The following is a 24,133-nucleotide window of genomic DNA, read 5'->3' as shown; positions in this document are numbered from 1 at the left end:
TGGATCATATGGTCAGGCGAAGACTGCCCTGCAGGCTTACTTCTTGCCTCTTGCCAACGCGGACTATGAGCGTTTTGTGATGCTATCGGCCAAGCAGAAGGACGATGAATCTCTGGACTCATTCTATGGCCGCCTGAGGTGTCTCTCCTTAGCCTGCACCTGGGGGGATGCAGAGGACATGATTAGGACAATGCTCATCCAGGCGTTCTCATCAGGCAAACTCAGGCGCCAGGTGCTATGTGGTGTCAGAGGCGAGAGCAACCAAGATGGAGGCAGGGTCGCGCCCCATCAAGACTGAGGAGGTATGTGCGATGTGGCGCGGGGGCAGGGGTGTCAGAAGGCCTGGAGGTGTTCCCCGAGAGAGGGCCGGAAGGGCAGGGGAAATTTGCATAAAGTGTGGATACGACCTGCCCCACCCAGCAGAATGCCCGGCGGCAGGAAAGACATGTGGGCGGTGTGGCTTGCCAGACCATTTTTCCAGGGTATGCAAGGCAGCAACGCCGGTGCTGGTACCGAGAGGCCCAGGGCGGGCAAGTTTCACCCACCAGGGTCGGCCGCCCAACGTCGCTCAGGTGGATCAGAGCGAAGAGGATGCCCAGGTGGAGGAAGTGGAGGAGGACGAGGAAGAAAATGTGTTTTTTGTCTCGAGTCTCTGAAGTCGGTGCTGGAGGCCCTGGCAGGGCGCACTCAGGAGACAGCCCAGGTGTGTAATCGAGGTGAATCAATCTCCCATTCCGGTCCTTGTGGACACTGGGGCATCCCTCAATGTAATGGCACGGGAACATTATGATGTTATGGACCAACCCCCCAAGTTGGCTGCACCAAGAACCGCATCTTTGCTTTTGGTGGTTGTCACCCCATTCCCCTGGACGGTGCGTTTGTGGCCAAGGTGGAGCATGATGGCTCGCAAATTAAAGCACGGTTCTATGTGACATCTGTGAGCACCAACACGTTGCTGAGCTGTGCTGCAGCGGAGGCCCTTGGTATTGTCACCTTTGCGTATTCTGTCTACTTGGAGGACATAAATGACCTGTTAGAGAAATATGCAGCACTGTTCAAGGGAATCGGACAGATGGTGGGGGAACCTGTGAGACTACACATTGATGATTCGGTGCAGCCCATTGCCCTGAAGCATCGGTGGGTGCCGTTTCACCTTCGAGAACAGGTGGATAAAGAGCTGGATAGCCTGGTGGATCTGGACATAATAGAGAAGGTGGAGGGCCCCACCCCCTGGGTGTCCCCCATAGTAGTGGCATGAAAACCCAAGCAGCCCGACGCTGTCAGGATCTGCGTTGACATGAGGCTCCCAAACAAGGCCATCAGGAGAGAAAGACACCTTACCCCGACGATTGACGACATCATTGCAGAGGTACAGGGTGCTCGTTTTTTCTCGAAACTGGACCTCGGGGCGGGGTATCATCAGGTTGTCCTCCACCCCAAGTCGAGATATATCACCACCTTCACCACACATCGGGGGCTCTACCGTTACAAGAGGCTTAGTTTTGGTGTCTCCTCGGCGGCCGAGGTATTCCAGAACATAATCCGGGGTGCCCTAGCGGACTTGGAGGGTGTTCTGAACATTAGCAACGACATCTTGGTGTTCGCGAGAACGGAGGTCGATCATCTACGGCGTCTTGCAAAGACATTTGAGAGACTGCAGTCCTTGGGCCTCACCCTGCACAAGGAGAAGTGTGAATTTCTCCGACCATCCATAGAGTTCTTTGGTTTTGTGTTCAAGGAGGGGGGGAGTGTCTCCTGATCCCAAGAAGGTGCAGGACATAAAGAAGGCGCAGCCTCCGGAGTCTGTGTCTGAGGTACGGAGCTTTCTGGGCATGGTTACGTACAGTGGACGGTTTATCAAGAATCTTGCCTCCAGGTGGGAACCGCTCAGGGCACTAACAAGAAAGGACACAATCTGGAACTGGGGCCCACTGGAACAGGCAGCGTTTGACGATATCAAAGGCATCCTGGCAGCCGAGGACACCATGTCCTTCTTCGATCCCATGTTACCATCGGAGATCATTGTTGACACCAGCCCGTTCGGACTGGGCGCCGTCCTGACCCAGGTAGACCCGGATGGGGGTGTCCGCCCGGTGGCCTACGCCAGCAAGGCCCTGTCAGAGGCAGAACAACAATACTCGCAAATTGAGTGGGAGGCACTGGTGGTGCTTTGGGGATGCCGGCACTTCCGACTCTATGTCCTTGGACGCCCGGTGACGGTCGTGACGGACCACAAACCGTTGCTGCCTATCCTGGCGGGGTCATCATCCAAGCCACCCGCGCGGATTGAAAGATGGATGCTCGCCCTGCTGGAGTATGGGGTCACTCTGGTCTATCAGCCTGGGGGCGAATAACGCGGCCGATTACCTCTCCAGACACCCGGGGGCACCCGGCGGAGGAGACCCGGACACGTGCACAGAGGAGGCCGAAGAACATGTCCGGGTGGTAGTTGGGGCGGCGACACCGAATGCCATGCCTCTCCAAGAGCTTGAGGTGGCGGCAGCTGAGGATGAGTGTTTTAACATTCTGAAGCAGTCCATGCAGCAGGGCTCTTGGAAGTCGGTGCTGGAGGCCCTGGCAGGGCGCACTCAGGAGGCCAGGACTGTGCTGGAGCAGCTATGGAAAGTCCGGGAAGAACTATCATTTTCAACGTCCGGGCTCCTGCTCAGGGGTGACTGGATTGTGGTGCCCCAGTCGAAGGTGGGCGACGTGATCGCGCTGGCCCATCGTGGTCACCAGGGTGCCGCCAAGACCAAGGCCCACCTAAGGCAGAAGGTGTGGTTTCCGGAACTCGAACGCAAGGTGGATGATTTCGTGGCGGCCTGTGTGTGGTGCCAGGCGGCTTCTCCACTACAGCGAGAGCCGGAGATAGAGGCGATGCCTCGCGGGACACGACCATGGGAGGTCGTCCATGCGGACTTCTGCTCCACCACGATGGGCACCCACTTCTTGGTCATAGTTGATGAGTATTCCAGATATCCAGAGATGGAGTTTGTGGATTCAGTAGCGTTCGAGCACGTTGTGGTGGCCGTGGAGTAAATATTTGCAGCCCATGGATTCCCTCAGACGCTGTGCTCGGACAATGGCTCACCATTCCAGAGCGAACGCTTTTCGGAGCTGTTGGAGAGCTATGGGGTGGTGCACAGGAAAATCACTCCCCTGTGGCCAAGGGCCAATGGTGAAGCTGAACGGCTCATGAGGACCCTCAATAAGACCTTTAGAATTGCCCAGGGGCAGGGACAGCCATCCCAGAGAGCGTTGTACCAATTTCTGAGGGTCTATCGCACCACGCCCCACGCATCCACTGGAGTGGCCCCGGCGGAGGCCCTGTTTAGGCGTTGCCCGCGTGGGCTGCTACCCGAAGTGGGGGAGAAGGAACCGGGCGTGATCGAAGATCGGCAGGTCGAGGCTGACCGCAAAGCATGGATCGAGCAGGAGAATGCCCGGAGAGGGCTTCGCCCACAACGACTGGAACCAGGGGATGAGGTCCTCATTCGCAACAGACATCCACATGGAAAGCTCTCTCTGCCCTATGAGCCAGAACCGCTGTACGTTGTCGCGGTAAAAGGGTCCATGATAACTGCATCGGACGGCCGGTCTGCGATCACTCGAAATGTCAGCTTCTTCAAGAAGCTACGGGATCCAAGAACTGACCCGCCTCCTGAGCCCGACCCCGGTGAGCTCCCAGAGGACACTGATGAAACACCGGGCCTGTCTGAGTCTCCAGCCAGACCAACACCTGTGGACAGATCACCCGTGCCGGAGGTGAGCAGGAGGTACCCCCAGAGGGCTGGGCGAGGGAAACCTGCTCGCCTCACCGATTACGTGCTTGGACATTTGGCCGACTACTGGAGTGGTAATCACTGTTGAAGTAAGGGGACCCGGGTGGCTGGGAATAAAGGGGTGTTTCCAACAACGGGGAATGTTAGAATATTACTGTTATGGTGTATCGTGTGCAGTGCATAGTTGTAGTGTATGTTTGTTTGTTCTCCTGGAAAAAGGAGGAGTGTGGCGCTGCCCGATGACGGGCACGCACGCGGCGGCATGACGTTGCACGCCGCCGCGTGCAGCATAAATAAACGGGGCGTTTCCCGGCCGGGCAGAGCGACCGGGAAGCCCGAACAGCAAGGACCTGTGTGAGGTGTCGTCCTTGTTAGTTGGGGGCTACGGGACCACATGGGGGCATGGACGAACCCTCAACAATTGGGATGGCTTTTTCATGCAAAAGAGGATCATTGGCAAAGGAGGTGGGAGCAAACTGAAAAAGATGGATAAGCGGGGATGGGAGGTCAGAAAGTTAGAGGAGGTTGAACGATGTTCACGGTGTGCTTAGTGACATGAGCTACCATCACAAATATTGGTTTAGAAACAGAAGGAGGAGCGGCAAGTGAGCCCTTGAGGGGGAGTGCATGGAGCGAGTGTGTTTACGTGGTCACATCATGCTAATGGGAAAAGGTGCCGGCAGCAGCAGCAGAGCTTCTGGTGCCCTGTGCCTTCCAGAAATTCCCTTTGAAAAGCTTTATAGGTTTGTCAGATATTTAAAAGTCAGTGTTTGTCACACAGCAAATGGGTCACAAGAAGTATTTACGGTTTTTCACAGCTTCACAGAATGTGTCCTAGTCCCTTGGGGTGGCAGAGTGCTGCACACGAGACACTACTACGAAATGCACCAATTTAGAAGTGAAACCAATGTAGCCTGCCATCTCTTACTATTACAAAAACGAGCATATATGTTTACTTAAGGTTTAGTAAGAGAATTATAAAGAATGCAGTGGCATCGTGGCTTGGATCGCCGTAGGGCAGGCAGAACTCACTAAAATGTTCTTATGGAAGTTCAGTAAAAAGCCAAGCATTCAAGTGGGTATCAGACTAATATTTACCTGTGAAAGTCTCGGGAGGATAGCTCAGGGGCAACGTACTCGCCTTGGAAGCAAGACGACAGAGAGCACCACAGGTTCGATCCTAAGCGCGTTCTAAATAACCTATCATATCAAAAACCATAATACTCAATAACAAGCATCCCAAGTGAGGGACCCCCACCCCAGTGACCCACATAGTACATGTATCTCTGTGAGATATAGGTAACAATTCCCTGTACCCGGCATATTCGATGGTGACCTTAAAGGCCATCTGCCACTGGCCAGAATCTGTCCCCTGGCCTCTTGTGTCTGCTTCCCACCTGAACCCCCAGGCACTTGAAGGTACATGCCGCAATGCAACATGTGACAAAACACCAACAGGATAAAAATGAAATGTAGATGTGATAGGCATGCTGAAGGTAGGTGAAGATGTGGGAAAGAAGCTGATGACACTGGGATGGGGGAGGAAGCAGATCTGACACTGGGATGGGAGGAAAAGACAGATCTGACACTGGGATGGGAGCAAGAAGCAGATCTGACACTGAGATGGGAGGAAGAAGGGAATCAGGCACTGGGATGTGTAATGAATCCTATGGAGTCATCACTGATTCCCGTACAAAGTTCTCCTCCCATGTGGCCAGGGGACAGCAGCCGCTACCTGATCCTGACCCTGGGGGTGGTATTATGAGTCAGGATCACGTGGAAGGAGACGGCTGTCGGGGAAAGGTGGTGACCGCATCAGGAGGGACGCGGTATTCTTCCATTCTAAGAGAAGAAGACTTCATCATTCCTAAATGCTTGATGGCTTGTCACTATACAAGTCCTTCCCATAGTAAACCCCCAAAACCCCTTCTCGGAAATCACTCTAGGCAAAACATCTTTTGTACCTCATACACTCATAACACACATTTAGCATCTCCTATCTCCAATGGTATTCTGAATAGAAATTCTGTACAATATGATATTGGAAATCATAGAGATGCTATGGACTCTAATTCCCAGAAAACCTTAGGCACTGAGACAAGGAAGAGGAGAAAGGAGTTAATGAGGTTCAGAAGAAACACAAAGTCAAGCGTGCAGACAAGTTGTTTTAGGAAGGCCCGAGTGAGCTTGACATTTAAAGATGGTATATGCATTCAGATTAGGAGATCCGGAGAAGAAGGAAGTGGTGCTGGAGACGAGAGAAGCAGAGCCGAGGCAGATAGCAGTACAGGGAAGGACTGTGTTCGGGAAAGCAGGCACTTCTACTCTGCTGCTCGCATGAGGGATATACCAGTGTGACGCAAGGCCAGAAGGGACACCGCAGGCACAGAGAGAGAACCGTTGAGGAGCTGGCAGCAATGGAAGAGCTGTCGGGAACACAGTTGTGCAGAGAAGTGGTGGTCATGCTGGCAGGTGAACGAGAAGCTGTCCGGAGAGCTAGAAAGAGGTCTGTCGTGTGAGAAAGACTGTTCCAAAGAGGGAGCTTCGCCTCAGCAACGTGCAACGGGTCGGGGACGCTTCAGTACACTGGTGAGTCTACCCAGCGCCATTTGTGACCCACGGATGTACCGACAGCCATGTGAGCAGTTCAGGATATTTGAATACCAACCAAGTGAAATACAAAGACAGAACTTAAACAAATCTCTGCATATGAGATGTCAGAATGGGGAAAGTTGGAGCAGGCATTACCCTAAGTGAATAAATACTAATAAGAATATAAAAAGGCAAAACTTGAACAAGTTTCCATACATGAGATGGCAGTGTCGGGAAAGTTGGAACAAGTAGTACCTTAAGCCAACAAAGTGGGGCACGGTGAAGTAATGCAACTGTGTTGAAGTAAAGGATAGTGAACTCAAGAAGAAGTCCTGGTGAAAAGGAACACATCAGGCAGTGACTATTGAGAGGCCCGATACCTGGCAGGAGAGTATACCAGGAGATCTGTAAGACCCAGAAAGGGGTTCCTGGCAGGAGAGTAGACCAGGAGGTCCAGTAAAGGTGTATCAGGAGTGGACAGTATACCAGCAGGTCCATTAGAGTTGTATAAGGTAACTTAATTATGTTTTACAAAGTATATGGTAAAGAAGTATATCAGAAAATTTCTATTATCCTAAAAATAACTGTTATTTGAAAGAGTCAATTCTGACAATTTTGCCATCTTCAAAGAACTGTTGGTTAGGAGAGACACTTTTGCCGTCCTTAAGAAGATATTGTTTGAAAGAGATACTTGTGTCATTCTTAAGAAGCTGCTGTTTGGGAGAGAAACTTTTGCCATCTTACTTAAAATATCCAGGGTAAGGAAAAATCACCCCTTGGATCCAAGATCTGAGCCCTCGAAAAGACTGTTTCTGTTGGATCTATCTATTTTTTTATGAACACTTTTTGCCAAAATAAAAGTCAGATACATTTCCTTGCACCCGTAGTTGTTTATTTCTTAGTGTGAGGATCAGAGTAATATGTTTTGGACACAAGACACAAGGACAGTTTATATGTTTGACGACGAGACACAGACTGATCTTTACTTTTAGTTTCATATGAGGGAAACTCTCTTTAGGAAGGGGACAGAAAGGCCTTTATCTAACCCTTTTTATTTTAATAAAAATGTTGGATGTTGAAAACATTACAATTTTGTGTCCGTCTCTCATTTCTGACCCCTTACGGATGGGAGGAAGAAGCGGACCTAACACTGGCTATTGGGATGCTGGCAAGCATGCTGGGAAGATGAGAAACAAGGGGGGGAACTATTGAGTCACCAGTTCAAATGAGTGGGCTTCCTGCGGTAAGGGAAGGGCCATGGAAGTATGACCATGGGATAGCATTCAGGACTGGAAAAGCGGTACCACAGGAGCATCAGTTCTTGAGGTTGTCCTAGATGGTAGCTCAGAAAGGGATAAAGACACCATTTCCAGGTGTGAGCGGGAGAAGCAAAGTCATTGAATGATCATTAAATATTTAACATGCACTTGGATGCAACAGCTTTATTCGGTTTGGATGCCATAGCAAATCATAATTAATACCTTTGGTGTCACTGGAGCTTTATCGTTCTTTCTCACTTTTAGCAGATTGATTGTCCTTTCAAAAAATGGAAAACTTGATCCCTTTGCTTGCTTTAGCTTTGAACTTTGGTTCTGGAAGCATTCCAGCGCAGAGTGCAGGCAATCATCCTGGAGACATAAAAACAAACATAAAATTGTAACTTTGACAGTCATGCAATTCAATCTAAAGGCAGTAATTTTTTCCAATTTCGCATTTCTCATTGCTTCCCTCTAAAGAAGAAAAATATGCAACTCGCCTGACCCCCTCTGAGGTCACTACTTTAAAAATATTATTTAAAACAATACGGAAAGGAGTCTTCATAACGGGCCTCTGTACAGCGCAATGCATTCAATACATGATGCAAACGTTATGTTATTTGGCATTTATGTAGCGCTCTATATATCATTGGTATGACCTCAAAGCGCTGGTAGTTGAACACAGATTTTGCTAAATTCTAACACTGATTCCTAATCTCACGATTCAATGTAAAATCCCTATTTTTCCTCTACAAATCAATGATTCCCTTTTAGACGCCCCCTGTCCGTGAGACAATGGAATAAAAAATCTTCTAAGATTGACTGATCATAGGATGTTCTTAATTTAAATTGATAGACACAACACTCTTAAAACATCCTCTTCTCGCGAACCTGTCCCAATCCCGAATTCCACATGAATGCTCTTAAACTTGGAGTCTGAAATAATTCAGGGTTGTTAGGCAACCAAGACAAAAACTCTAACTATTCTCCCATAACATATGATCTAGAAATGACCACCATGTCTCTCTACATCTGGTTCCTATGATCTATGATGTTCTTCGTCAGCTGATCCAGCACCGAGTTAATCCACTCCCTAATTAGCTGGAGGTTTCAACTGAAACGTCTCTTTCTTACCCCAGACGCGGCTAGCAGACAATTTGACAGATCACTAAAGGATAGTCATCAATTTGCATCTAGTCAACCAGAGCGAGAAAAATGGACTCACCATAGTCCCAATAGTGACTGCGGGGCCGCAGGGAAATGGGACTTCTAAGATTTCTGAAAGGAAACCACCTACACATACGAGTCGCCGGTCATTCTTCATGTGGGAATTGATAAACTGATGCAGTTTTTAGAGAATATATGTTTGTAAATGGTCCCTTGAAGTAAAAGTAGAAACCTCCATAATCTTGCTGCCGATTATGGTATGGATTGTGGTTTCATAGTCGAAAAGTAGTGGAACCATTTTGCACCAGCAAGACTGCTGTTATGACACTTGGTGGCAGATTTAAAACAGTCTACCCTGTAGTGAAGAAGGGCGTAAATGCCACTGTGTTAAGGCAGTTTAGAGGTGGGGAAGGTGCTGGGGGTGGCGCTTCAGGTCAGCTCACATTGGGATTCTTGGGTGCTCCAATAGTGCCTTTAGAAGTAAATATTTAAATTTTCGAGTTTCTCTTTTTAATCAATGTTAGAACTGGGTGTTTTTGGTGGCCTGATACTGCGGCCGTAAAGTATTCTGGCTCCTCTCCAGAAATAATTACTGATAATAGAATCATATATGGTTGGCGCAGTGCAAATGATGGTGGCAAGATATGCCATGTGCTGGGGAAAAATATTCTTATACACGCAAAGATGGGATTTTGCAGTTGCAGTTCAAAACGGAAACAGAAATGTAGAAACTGTATGAAATAGAGCTGTCAGTGAACTTTCTGAGAAGAGCAGAGAAAAATTAAAGCTGTCTTGGTGGGACTTCAGAGATGGATCCAGGACCTATTGTTACACTGATAAACCTGGAGGGCACAAGCTAGGAACTGTAGAGTGCATACCTTCACAGAACGTTTTCCTATGGAACTGCGCCATTATAAAACGCTTCTGTGAATCAGGCCCTTGAAGGACATGTGCCATTAACAATGATGCATCATGTATTTCACTTGAAAGTTAAGAGAGAACCATGCCCCACTGGTCTCATTGCAATGAGTCTGTTAAAAGGCAGTTCAGCTTGCATTGTGCACTATAAAAATGTTTTCCGTATGACATGTTCATGGATCTCATTATATGACAAAAGCAGCCTGTTGGTGCCCTATATTGGGCAACAACACTACAGTCTTTTAAACGGTTATAGGTCAAAGAATCGAATCAAAAGGATCGAAATACAATAGGGTCGAATCAAAATGACTGAAAACAAAAGGGTCGATTTTTTATTTATTTTTTGGGGGGTCCCCCCCAAACCGCCTTTTTTGTGGTAAAAACCACTTTTTTTTCCTATACGGAAACCCAAATATATATATATATATTTTTTTTTAAAATTCGAACCTTTTGTTTTAGGTCCTATTAACTCGACCCTATGGCATTCGATCCTTTTGGATTCGAACCTTTGACCAGACACCTTTTAAACCACGTATGAGGGTGACCTTTTTGATATCACATAGAAAACTGAATCACTGCTGTGTAATAATGTTTGCCATTAAAGGAAAATAATCACAGTATAATAAAGTGACTTGCCGAGGATCACAAGATCTGTTCATGTGAGCAAGCTGAGATTTGAGCAATGGTTCCTGGTCCACAGGTTCGAATTCACTTTCAAGGGTTTTAGAGCACTACATACAATAGATGTTTGTTACATTATTAAAAGGAATTGGGCCTTATTGTGTCTTTGCAGTAAATTTGCGAGGGTCCCGGAAAATGGTAATACCGTTTAAAGGCACTAGGTCCAGCGGCATTACAACGGGATTATGAGTGCCGGCAACGGTTGCAAATCCCCATTCTATGGAGTCCCATTCTTCGGGGCTGTCTGTAGGACCTGGACAGGAGCAGGTTGGCTGCAGAAGGACGGCACGCTTTACCTACACGTCTGTTGTTTGGTAGTGGAACACGGGTTGTGTTGTGACTAAGCTATTAGTGTGTAATTGTGTAATAGGCAAGTGGACCGGAGTGCACACACACTCTCGGAATCGTGGTGTAACACTGCGTGATGCATAGAGCACCGTTAGCCTCCATAACATCCGGTCCGCTCTATTTAATCCCTCATGCCTAACTACCCCCACAATCCACGCTGGTTTATCATACTGTCAGTGAAGCTTTTTAAATGTTGTATTTTTTCCTTTAGGGGAATCACGTGGGCGAAGCCACCCATCCGAAGACGGTGCCGTTGGCTGCTCTTCTTGGACGATAACCAGGTAACAATAACAACACACGTTTTTAGAAACGAGGGACTGCAAATGATTGTGCGTATTGTAGACGCAGTTGACGTCCCCTGCTCCCTAATTTGAATCCGTCAAGAGCAGAAGTGGGCCACCCTCGGGTGCTGATGTGCACGCGGGGGAACCTGCCTGATGCACGTTCGGATGCTCAAGAAAAACCATCTCATCCAATGCTGGAGCCATCTCCAAGCTCTCGAAACCCTTCACATGAACCCTTGAGTTGTCTCATGCGACTGCAGCTTTTTGCGGTTGCGGACAATTCATGACCCGCTGTATGTTTTCACACACAGGATTAGAAGTGGGCAGGAGACTGTTTTTGTTCTAGAGGGGAAATGCTCCCCTGTCGTATCAGGATTTTTTCTCGTGTGACCTTTATGGCAGGTTCTGTTCCACATGCTTCATTTTTCAAAGTCTCATGTTAAATGTTGCTCACGCCGTTACTTGGTCTACTAGTAAACCGTGCCATTGATTTACTTTCATTTTGCTTAACAATAGGAACTGGTCCACTATAAATAAATGACAGGCAATTCTATAACAATGGTAGTGATACTGTAAAAGTGCGCAACATAAACTAATTAGTTGCAACAGTGGCTGCTGCTGAGCTTTCCCGAGTGGCCGGGAGCAAAAATCCACCACGATTTTCAGGGAGCGGATCTAATCCCTGCCCAACCCGATTTATTAGTCTGGGCTATTCGGTGGCGCTGGCGACACCTATCAGCCATAACTATTGCATTGGAGTACAGATAGGGAGGAATGGCACATGAGGAGGGACAAGTCTCTAGGCGTTGTTTAGGTATGTGCCCACCTATTGACTGGCCATGCCAATCCCTCTGGCCATTTCTGCCTCTGCCCAGCCAAAACTCCTCCTCATGGGAACGCTTTGAACTCGCTTTAATCAAGCCTTACCATCAGGCTTTGCATTCAAAGTGCCTGCCAGTGTTTGCTCAAAGCAGCCTTCTGAGAGTTACCACCTTTTGACTGACAGACACCCCTCCGTCATAGTTACTTTTGTGCCCCAAGTGCGGGGTGCTAGGTTCTTATTCCTAGGTAGGCTGGGGTAGCCTCTATTGATCATTGATTATTTACCAACAGCTATGCCTTCGTGGTCAAGCTGGGTACATGCCGCCCACAGCTGCATGGTCCGGAACCCCTTTGGCCTGTAGGCCGACTTCCGTGCCCTTACTGTTCCTTCTTTTCAGGGGTGAAGTAATTCGGTCATTATTTAGTTAGCTAGTTTCTGTGACTCGTCTGTTGCTGTGTTTCAAGTTAATGCTGTTTTTATCAGAACCTCGGCCACTAGGGGATGGTTTTATGGCGGTCCTTTCATGGATTTGAGAAAAGCAATGTTGTAATATAACGTGCCCTTGTTTTAGATGCATAACTTTGTTTAAATTGGCCCCTACAACACATGCACTTCTCACAGTGCTACATAAACTTAGCTGAAAAAATATCCAGGCATTAATAGTTACGGTAATACCAAGTAACATATTATTCGCTAAAGTCACCAAATGTTGACAATCGATTGAGTAAGTTTCCTGTGCTTTTTGTCGCCAAACTAACAGAAACATGGCTGGAGAAAGACATTTTGCTGTCCTAGGTTAAGTGACCTAGCTACCGCTGCTGGTGGCCTGCTAGATGGCTGCCCAGTATTGTCTTGGCCAGTAACTCGTCTGTATAGAATTTAAGCTACCCGACACTTGTTAATTTTTGACAGAGGTGCGGTACTCATGCTGTCTATGAGGTTTATACATTTCGTGTAACGATTCAATGCTTTAGCCTTCCTAGTTGTTTCCTTATTTGTTGATAATTCACCCAATCATATATTGCCTGGCCTTGAAATGGCTGTGTTCGGTAAACCCTAAATGGCTGAATATTCAACCCATCCCATCCCCAAAAAACAACGAAGCTTGTGCCTCTGTCAATACCATTCCTGTTCCCTTGCAGCTTGCAGCATTTCTGATCCCATGCATGCCCCTGTCTGACAGCGCTAACTTGGAACCAAAACCAGCCCTGAAATATTTTGCTGAACCTGTCCTATATTACACAGAGCAAGTAATCACAGTGAGTGAGAGCATCACCTAAACAGGTATCCAGTCAATATATCTAAAACTTTACAGAGTGGTACATTTCAGAGTGGACCACAATATCGAAAAACACAGCAAACACTAATTAAATAAATAAAGGGTAGTGGGGTAAAGGGGTTAAAATGGGTGGGGATGGGGTTGGGGTAGCGTTCTAAGGGTAAAAAAGCAGGGGGTTGAGGAGGGACCCCACCCCCTTAAATTAAAAAACAAAATCAGTGTTATTCAGTATTTTGTCCGCGATTAAATTTACCACTTTGTTATTATGGTCAGTAAAATCACATAATAACCCCTAAATGGTGGTAACAGTGGTGTCAGATAGGGGTTGTCCCCCCAAGACCATGTTTGGAAACAAGGGGCAAAACACTGCTTTTTATAACACATTCGTATATGTTTACTGAATACATAGCCATAAGTTTTAAAGCACAGTACAGGATCTCAGAGTGCAGAATGATTTCCCCCTAGTAGTGGGAACGATAGTGCACTGAGTAAATCGTAATTATGCAATTTCTTGTAACCTTACACAGCTTGTCAGAATGGGCAGCAGCTGTTCCCAGCTGTGCCCAGTAACCTGCAGACCTTCATCCTGTACACTGTCATCTTCATTCAATACATGGAACCTCTGGGGGAGCTCCTCGCCAACACCGACATCACGATACACCAATACACAAAAGACCTGCAGCTTTATCTAAAGTTGAATTGCATCCACAACCTTTGCCTCAAGCACTCTCTGTCCCTTATCCAAGCCTGGAGGTCAAGCACCCTCCGGAAGCTTAATCCAGCAAAGACAGAATTAATTTTCCTAAGAAACTCCACCCACGTTCAGAATGGGTTGACTGACATGTGGATTCATACCTCAGCTCTCCCCTAGTACAAAATAACTCAGCGTGCCATCGACTGTGACCTCTCATTCATAACATGCATCACTTAAATGACCCAAACATCATGGTACCAGCTTGTGCATCTATGTTACATCACGCCTTGCACCCCTGTACTGAGTTTCAGAACAGTTGTCCAAGCTCTGCCCATCTCCCACTTGGACAGAGGCAACACCCTACCCACAGGAGTCCCAGATGCAACCTTGGCCTCTATGAAATCTGAACAGCACACTAAGGCACTCCTGATCACAGGATAAGAACATTCAATCACATCTCCCCTTAAGGGTTATGATATCTTCAACTTCAACTCACTAAATACTCTCCCTCTAGACCACTTCGCTCCTCTGGCACCAACTCCTTGTGTCTACAGCGCTTTGCTAAACAGAGGGCAGGGGGTTGCTCACTTTCCTCTGCAGGCTCCCTCCTCTGGAACAGCCTCCCCCTGCCCCTGTGCCTTGAGCAGGATCTTCTCAAATTCCAGAAGCTCCTTAAGACTTTCCTCTTTTCCTCCTCCTTCCCGCCTTCTCTCCTCTGATCAATCTCAAAGTTGCTGTATTGGTGTCCTTGGCCCTTATGCTTCTTCGGGGCCTTGACCTCCCAGACCAATTCCTTCCAGCTCCTGTCTTTCCACAGCACTGTGCATCTGCACACCCTCCGCTCTGGAGACTCTCACTTACACCTCCCGCGGCTCAGGCCATGTAGCACTCTACATTCCTAGCACTTCGTCCATGCCTCACCCACAGGCTTGGACTCCCCAGCAATGACCCGCTCTTGCTTTCTGCACTTGCACATTCTGAATACTCAGAAGGCATAGTAGGTTTGTCCCCCCACCACTTCCCCCACTGCCTTAAATATTGTGTTGTAATGCATTTCACACTCTCCCTCCTTCCCTGCCCCGTGGGGGCTTTGAAACAGTGTTTTATTATTATATAAGGGCATAACAAGCAAGCAAGCAAGCAAGCAAGCAAGCAATCAATCAATCAATCAATCAATAAATAAATAAATAAATAAGGAGCTACACTGGACAGCCCTTAAAGCTTACTTTGCATTCAAGACAACCTCAATCACCTACAAAGCAGCCAAACCAAAACACCAGTCTACATGGCCCAGGAATATTGCCAGACTGGAAACAAAGAACTGCAAGAGGGAAAAACTAGGAACCAGGTTTTTCCTTGCTATGCATCATGTCTCTGAAACGAGTTGCCAATTTAGATCAAACTAGACACCTCTATCCTACACTTCAGGAAGAACCTGAAGTCCCTATGCTTCAGAGAAAATCTCACCAATCCCTGATCGCTGCAGTCAATCCTGCCTCGCCTCTTCACGAGCTCCCACCTCCCCAGCTCCTCCTACCAATTCCAGATACCTCTGCTATCCCCACACCCTTCTTGTAACCCAGTGCAAAACTCTGTTGATTACCAGCTGGATTTGCACGTTATACATCTCATATGTTTAGAGGCAGCCCTTTTTGTCATGTCCTGAGATGATGTATAAAGATAGCTTCTAGAGTTTAGCATTTATAGCAGCCAATGGTACCCTCCAATCTGAATTCAGCAATTATCATTGAGGTCACATTTGCATAAAATATAGCAAGTATCTTTTGCACTGCACTGGCACTACCTACGGGCCTCCCACACCTTCCTTCCAAGGACTTGCATCTTTTTAGAGGGATTAAATGCGTCAGGGAGAGAGCACAAAGACAAGGAAGCAGTGAGCTTTGTAACTGACAGGGAGAAAAGGAGAGGATACAATGAATGGCGAGAGGGGCAGAAACACATGGAAGAGGCAAAGGCATGTAGAACCTGGCCACCATTGTTGTGCAAAATAATCAACAAAAAGACCACAACAATCCACTTAACCCACAAACAGGTCCTGTCACAGCCAACCTTCACTGAGAGACCACCTCACCTCCCAAGTCTGCATTGGGTTTGATAGGACTAATAATAATAATAATAATACCTTGCTATTTATATAGCTCTTTTATCCAAAGTGCTTTACATAGAACATGTACACATACATTATTTTTACCCAATCGAAATTGGTACTCGCTTTATCGACCTCCGAAGGATGAAAGGCTGAGTCGACCATGCCGAGATTTGAACCTGCGACTAGCAGATCAAACACAGATGACTGCAATAAGCGCTCAAGCTGTTGAGTTATTTTACCGACTAATGTTGCGGGTGGTCAACCCCATCAAAAAAGGCCTACCCACCTGGTGTGGATTTCATAGAGAGATAGGGGCCAGGGCAGAGACTAAATTTGATAAGAAAGACAAAAAGAGCTAGGAGGGCCAATCCTGTCCATCATGCCATCTACATACTGGTTTTGACATTAGGGGCAGGGCTAAGGACATGAGGCCAGGCAGCCCCAGACAGGGAGCTGGATCTGTGCAAGAACGCTCCTCCTCCATGGCCGGCTTCTCTGGCCTCATCATTTCAATCGGCAAGAAAAATATTGACCTAACTGTGTTATGTAGATCTGTGGAGTCCGCCTTTATTGTGCTAACCCAGCAATCCAGAATCTGGCTTTAATATACTAACTGGCCGTACAGAAATCAGACAGGTCTGTGCCAATTGGGCATACTGGAATCTGCTCCTAGTGTGATAATGACCTATGGTATCTGCTCCTTATTACGCTAGCTGGGCATGCTGAAATCTGTGCTTACTACGTGAACTTGACATAGTTCATAAATCTGCTTCTTCTTATGCTAAGTGGCCCTAGAGAATCTAGAATTCTGTTATGTCCTGTCTTGCCCTGCCCCTTACCCTGTATGTGTGGAACGTTTTGAGTGACTGACGTGGAATGCTGTGTGTGTGAGAATTTTTTGTTCTGAATGGTTCTGTGAATGTCAGCTGAGAAGATGGGTTGACTGCGAGAGGATGCCGGTGGATGTCTGTCCGAGTAATTTACCTGCTGTGGCCTAAATGTATTCCTGTACCTAGAGCTGGAACTTAGTAAAGATGTTTCCTGTTCCTACACTGCTGTCAGTGTCATCTTTGGCCAGGAACCCAGCCTAACAAATTCCCCTGTTGACTGGGCATACTGGAATCAGGCACTGCTGTACTGAGCATAATGGTATCTGGCATTTCTGTGCAATGTTTGGCGCTGAACTGCCCACATCCTTGTCAATGCCGTGAATGACTGGGCATGCATGGCAATGGTGTCAGTATCTCGGGTTTTCATCGCCGGTCCGTTTGATAACAAAACATGTTAATGGTGTGAGTACCTGGCCTTTTGATGGAAATACCATTATGATAGGAGCACCAATGATATGATGTAACCACACGAGCATAATATGCCAATACCAGACAAATTATCTTACTCCCAGGGTATTTGATGGCAATGACTAGTGACTAAAATATTAGCTTTACATGGATTGAAATTGCATATAACTGGCTTAAGGATGGTGCAGAACGAGGCATATTATTCCATTCCATATCATTTAGTTGCTGCTGCCCTAGACAAAGAGACTGCTTACTTATTTTTTTATTTTTATTTATTTGCATTTATAAAGCGCACAGAGAAGCCCTGAGGCATCGTGGCGCTGTTACAGAAGGCTTGAGCTTAACATAGATAGGATGAAACAATCGGTACCAATAGTACAGTGATAGGTGGTACTGAGGGCTAGAACTTTAGCAGTAGTACAATGACAGGTAGTGAGCGACCGGGGGGGTCTAAAAGGTTATGCTTTGCTATGGTTACAGTGCAAGCATAACTGTGCATGTTGATTAAAAACATTAGTGGAATAGAAAGATTTTTAGGTTTTTGCGAAATGTGGTGTATGATTTTTCATTCCTGAGTGAGGTTGGCAGGGCATTCCAGTTTTTAGGTGCAAGGTGGTGGAAGCTAGACCCTCCAGCTCTGGTTCTTTTGAACGTGGGGACATAGATCTGGTTGGCGCAGTGTGCTCTGGTGGGTCTATTAGAGGTGTTGAGGGTGATTATTTCCGAGAGATAAGGGGGGGCATCTGATGTAAGGCATCTATTGTGATGGCCATGGCTTTAAAGAGTATGCGTTCCTTTACCGGTAGCCAATGGGCATCTTTCCTAGCTTGAGAGATGTGTTCCCTTTGGGGAATGGTCAGCGCTGCCCGGAGCGCGTTGTTTTGCATGATTTTGAGTTTTTTTAAGTTTTTGACAGAGGTGCGTAGAAAAAGGGCATTACAGTAGTCCAGTTTAGTACCTATTGTGGCTCTGGCGATGGATAGGCAGTTTTTGGTGGAGAGAAAAGGCTTCACTGCGTTGATCACCTTGGTGGTGAGCGCTGAGGAGGAGGCTATGGCACTTACCTGGCGGGACATGGATAGTGAGGCATCTAGGTGAACACCTAGGGTTTTGACAGTCTTGGAGACTGTGATGGAATTATCGATGTTAAAGGATTTGTATTGTCGGGGGAGTTTGTTGAGGGTTTCGCTGGTCCCTACTATAAGGATCTCAGTTTTATCCCCGTTTAAGCAGAGGCCGTTGGCAGCCATCCAGATTTTGGTTAGGGCTGCTGCCGCATCTTCTTCATAGGTCCCAGTTAGTGGGAGTACTACCTGCGTGTCGTCCGCGTAGTTAGTGTACGCTATGTTGCGACTGTCGAGGCCATTGAAGAGTGGAAGGGTAAATATGTTGTAGAGTGTAGGGGCGGTGCAGGAGCCCTGAGGGACGCCGCAGTGGATGATAGTAGGGGTTGCCGAGGCAATGTCTGAAAAGACCTTCATGAGTCTACCGTTTAGAAACGAGGCCACCCAAGCGCTGGCTTCTGGGGAGAAGTGCGCCTCATAGCAGTTATCAAGTGGTTATCATGTTTAATTAACATCTCCCTAGCATTGATAAGCATTAGCTTTCTACAAGCACTTCATTTACTCACTAAGAGTAAACTGCTTAGAAAATGTTCACTTACTGTCTATTGTGCTAATTTACATTTACTCTGGCATTTTGGAAGCAGTTTGCTTGCTTAAGAAATGCATTTAATTTTGACCAGGGTTTTATTCAACGAAATTCGTAACGACTGTACAACGGGATTTAACTTTTACTCAAAAGTGAGTTTTCATTTCGATCGCACTGATGTACACCCTGGAAAGAGGTGTGGTTTCATAGATGCCGTAACGGCACTTTCTTTCAATTAGACAAACATGCGACAGTAGGAACATTTTGTTACAACAACCGAAAACTCCCTGCCTTCAGACCACGCGTTGCCGTGTACCAAGGGCTTTACACGAACGAATCCAGCTTACTGGAAATGTTTCTTTTGAACCAAGTTTACTTTCCAGCTAAAACTGAAAACAACTGCCTATTTTCTCTCATATCTTGCGTTTTCAGAAGCCTACACTCAGCATTCTGCTTAGAGAACAACTTAACGTGGGAACGGAAAAGAAAACCAGAGGCTTGGTACTTAAAAGATGCCGAAACCAAAGGCCGCACTTTTCAGAACTCTCTCTCATGTATCATTGTCTCGGGTCAAGCGGAAATAAAGGAAGTGCAGTGAGCAGGTGGGTGCTAGCGGTTGTTCATCCCTCAGTGAAAGTGGGCATCGGAGATTAGCCAGGGCGCATGTCCGGAAAAAAAGTCAAGCGGGAGGTACGTAGAATGCGTAAAATCAGCACGGAAGTGACGTCATAGCACGCTACGTCACGGCAAGGCAACGCACGTTTGACAGACTCTCTCTGTAAGCTGGACCCAAGGACTGAATCAACTTAATGATCATTGGTAAATGCTTTCTGTTCTGCCTCACAATTAGGACTCCTCAAGAGGACCTAACAATTGTCAGAGAAGAGGCCTCCCTCCTGCAATTCACATGTATGGCTGTGTCTGCTGCAGATCAGAACTTCAGTAATCAATGTGCTTAATGAAAAAATGACACATTGTCAAAGCCAATAACTTTGGCTTTGGTGTATGCATTGAAAGAGGATCTGCAATGCGGGTGATATATGGAAAGGGGGGTGGTGAGGGAACGATGGTGTGATGAGTGAGAGAAGAGGGCTTGTGTGCAAGAGGGTCAATGAACAGCAAGGAAAAGAGGGTCAGCCAGCAGGGAGGGAAAGCAGAGAGGGATGGGGGAGGGGGAGAAAGAGTGGAGCTTGCATGGCTCTGTGGGTATACGTCAGCTGGGGGGCGGAGTGGTGCAGCACATGGGCAAGCACAAAGCTCACTACTGAAATTTTCTTTAAAGAACTTCAGGAGATGTACACAAACCATGGTTTAGCAACTGTACCCATAGAAACCACCTGGAAAAGGTCAAGTAGAATTTCCTCCAGGAAACCCTGATTTCAAGTAAAACACCTGAAACAGCAGAAGGTGGTTACAGCAGGGGTCGGGGGATGCCTCAAGTGTTAGCATGTCACTTGTGAGCAGCTCATGCTAGTGGAACTTCCTGTTGACATCTGAGAAATGGGTCCTACAGGATCCAGTTGTGGCATGTGGAGTTTGAGCCATTGGGAAGAAACAGTGCCAATTCCCTTGATACATCACCCCTGGTACTTTTATGATAGCATTTCAGGAGATCTAAACGAGCCCAAATCTGGGCAACTGGAGCCAGTAGAAACCATTTGGCAATAGTCCCCTGAAAGGGGTTCCAGAGCACCGTGCCTTCAGTTGGAAAACATGGGAGAGCAGAGGCTGCTTGCGGAAAGAGCGATAGCTCAAGTGGCTCCCTTTCAGCTTCTGCTAGCTAGTTGTGACATTTTATATTTCCAGCTAATAAATAATGAAAATGAAATTGATAAAATGAAATCACCTCCGGCCTTCCTGCATATCAAATTAAGACACGTACACAAATCGAGCTGTCAGCCGCTGGCTCCAGTGCAAACCATGAAAACCAACCAGTTGCTGGCACAGAATGCTTTTGTTTGACAATCAGGTGACCGATTAAAATGGCAGAAAATATATAATACATTTTGTGCAAAATTGCAACATTTATGGCTTTATTTGATTAAACATGAAGCCCAAATATGGCCATCTCCGTAAACTTTCTTCCACACTGAAAGACTTTGTTCTTCATAAGCATACTAAAAATAATAATTCTCACTGTGCACCGTCAAATTGGATTCTACGTTAGATATAATCATTTGCCTATCTGTGCATGGTTTTTTATTATATATGGGCAACGACATAACACTGAATGGTCATCTCCTGAAATATCATTGTGTTAACAAAAGCCTTTAGCGATGTTTGATCGTTCTTGTAATCCTTTTTTGACGCATGCATAGCTCATGTTTTTATGTATAACATGCATTACATTTGCAGTGCTGCAAAATGTTTAACATGTTCTTATGTATCAAATAAGCAAATATGCCCCCCCCCAACAACTGTAATAAAGACCTTTGAACAGAGCTGAGCAGTGGGCAGAAGGGGAGGTTGGGCCCTGGGGCAATGAGGGTCGGCATTGCTCATCCTGCCACATCCTGTCTACTCCATTGCATTGTAGGTTGAATAACCAGGCTTTTCACACAAATGCAACCGCACTATGCAGGCTTAAAAATCAGCACTTAAAAGAAAGGTGTTTTTTTCTGAAAACTGGCCACCACTTTTCCATAGCACCCCACTAAACGACTGCTTGCATGATATGGTTTCACTGGCTATTTGCTTGTTCAATTTGGGCAGGGACAGTCGTTTTCATGAATTGTACTAAAGGATTAGGCTTGGCATGCAATAGGAATGAAACTATGTACCGCCAGCTATTCTCATTTCCATGTACAGCACCACCTAATCGCCATTTTTTTACTCATGGCGGCAAATCACATAAACCGTTTTAAGAAACTCTGCAGACATTATTAAATTAAAAAGAACCCAATCTACTGACATTATATTACAGTGGATATAATGGGCCGTGCTACTAAAGTCAAGGAATTTCAGACAGTATAAATAGGCTTTTCTGTATTTACAGCTATTAAAAGATCCCCTGGTCCTGTATTAATGCCTGGCTGATCATTAAGAAGGCTTGGCACCCCACAAGGTAACATAAAGCACTTGTACACGTTGGGCACTAGTAACCACAGGCCTTACACATTCTTGAAAATCCCACTAGACCTATAGGGTGAGCTGCGAAGTTTACATATTCAAAATGAGAGAAATGCACTCGCCCCATGGTGACGGGTCACAAATTGTTTACCAGTACTTTCTGTAAAATGGTGCATTTTTACTATAAACACACTTCATATTAAGGCCAGCCATGTACAGTGAAACTCTTGTTCGCAGGGAAACCAGTTGCCATTTACTGCAAGCAAAGTTTGTTTGCACTGAATGTCTAATAAAAGTTTCAACCACCCCCATACTCGCCAGCAAGTTAGGTACCATGCAAATGGTACTTGCCCTTCATAAAATCTCCTCGCCATGGCTAGTAGATTTTGTGATCCCTGATCTATCAATCATTTCATGAGGTCATGGCTGTTGTTTTTATTAACTCTGGAAGTCTATTATTTTACGAGCCCATATAATTATTTAGATTAACTGCACATCACCAAAATAAAATTATTGTTTGATAAAATATGACTTTCCTATGAAATGTAATGCACTTTAGGGTGCATTACACACTGAAAGTGTGTTTCCTTTTTTGTTTTGTACTTCTCAACCTTACACTGGTTACCTGGGGGGTATCTCTCAGCTATGTACTCAGAGTGTATTCTCAAACCGATAAAAGGAGTCCATCGTAGTGAGTGTATTGTGTGCAAAAAAAGTGTTATGCACACTTATGGTGCCTGTGTACGGTACAACGTCCTTTCATCGAGTCTTTATTTCAATGGTTTTTTTTTACAAACATTTTGTAACGAAAAAAACGAATCGAAATATATACGGGGGGATCGGAAAGTTTATATAAGGGGCGTGGGGGGGGGGGGGGTTCAGGAATAGTAAAAAAAACAGTAGGGGAAGGAGGCTCGAGGGAACCCCCAAAAATAAAAATAAACTTTCGAGGAGTTTTATCGGTAAACATGTTTTGTTAAAAAAAAACATCGAAATAACCGACTGTCGATGAAATGACATAGAACCCTGTGTACATGGTGCACTACATTTAAGCGAAGGAGTGGGTGGGGCTTACAGTGACCCCTATGTAATTCAGGATAAAAATATACACCCTTATCAATGAAGGGGTTAAAGCACAGACAGTGCCTGTGCACGCTGCATGCCCTGTGCGATGGGATCAGTAAAAGTGAAGTGCTAGAGTGAAAGTAACATTGTACCTGTGCATTGTCATTTCTTGATATTTTTATGCTATCATTAATGTCAATTAAACTATGTGGTAGCAATGCACACTAGAGGAGTGCACCATTTTGCAAGGGGAGGTTCTAGAAGAACGTGCAAAAACAGTAAATGAATTGTATTTAAGAGTAGACTGCTACTTGGGGTTAACACTTACTCAAGCCAGAGGAAACTCCTAAAAAAGCAAAAAAGCACAAAGTGACAAACCACTGAATTCAGTGTTGCAAACAGTCTTCCCTTCATCGAATCCCCGAGCCTTGTTTTTCTCATCACAAAAGGTAAATTGGCTTTTCTGGCTGTGTTTTGGCAAGTTGCATGATCATCGGGTATTATTTGGAAATTAAAACAACTGCATCCCAGCCAGGATAAAATGTGGTAGGGCTACGGTTTCAAGTTGTATCTTTGTTAGTCCGGCGTAGAGGCCCCCAGGATACAATCAGCCTAACCACAACCTTCCTGCCGTAGCGGGCGTGACACAGCCAGCCACGCGGCCAACAGACTGACTCACAAATCGAGAAAGTTTCTCGCCCTGCCCTGAGAGAACACCCGCAAAGGCACAGCATGCAGTCAGCAGGATTTTTGTCTTTACTTTGCTGAGAATGCGTACGGATTTCAACAATTACAATACAATAAGGACATTCTAAACAGCTGGCAAAGGCGATATTAAACTCTGCTTATCAGCAGACGCTACTTCAGGCCTTAAAGATACAATCTGGTCCCATTGTAAATGAGAGGGGTACAACAGTTACACTTTGCTTGGGGTGGCATGGATTGTCTTTAAGCTCACGCATGACCATGTTACTTGTCAGCTCTTTGCACATTTTTTCTACATTTTCCCCCTTTTTATGTTGCACCCCCCCTTTCCCCCACTTCAATGTGTTTAAAGTGAACCGACATCACTACATGCATATGAAAAGATATGGCAGTTTATATTTGCAAAGAGGGA

At 46.2% G+C, this 24,133-nt stretch overlaps 1 protein-coding gene across 1 annotated transcript in view; it reads right to left on the bottom strand.

Moving 5' to 3' along the window:
• IL21 (interleukin 21) overlaps positions 1-24,133 on the bottom strand; it is a 30,922-nt gene that overhangs the window by 4,381 nt on the left and 2,408 nt on the right. The window contains exon 3 of the mRNA XM_069630193.1: positions 7,856-8,002. Coding sequence (XP_069486294.1) covers positions 7,856-8,002 — 147 coding nt within the window. The remainder of the gene's footprint in view (positions 1-7,855; positions 8,003-24,133) is intronic.

Source organism: Ambystoma mexicanum, chromosome 6q, assembly GCF_040938575.1.
Source record: "Ambystoma mexicanum isolate Mex_15411 chromosome 6q, UKY_AmexF1_1, whole genome shotgun sequence".
Classification (NCBI taxonomy): Eukaryota; Metazoa; Chordata; class Amphibia; order Caudata; family Ambystomatidae; genus Ambystoma; species Ambystoma mexicanum.
Note: the sequence above shows the minus strand (reverse complement) of the source record. Positions and strands in the feature narration are given on the sequence as shown.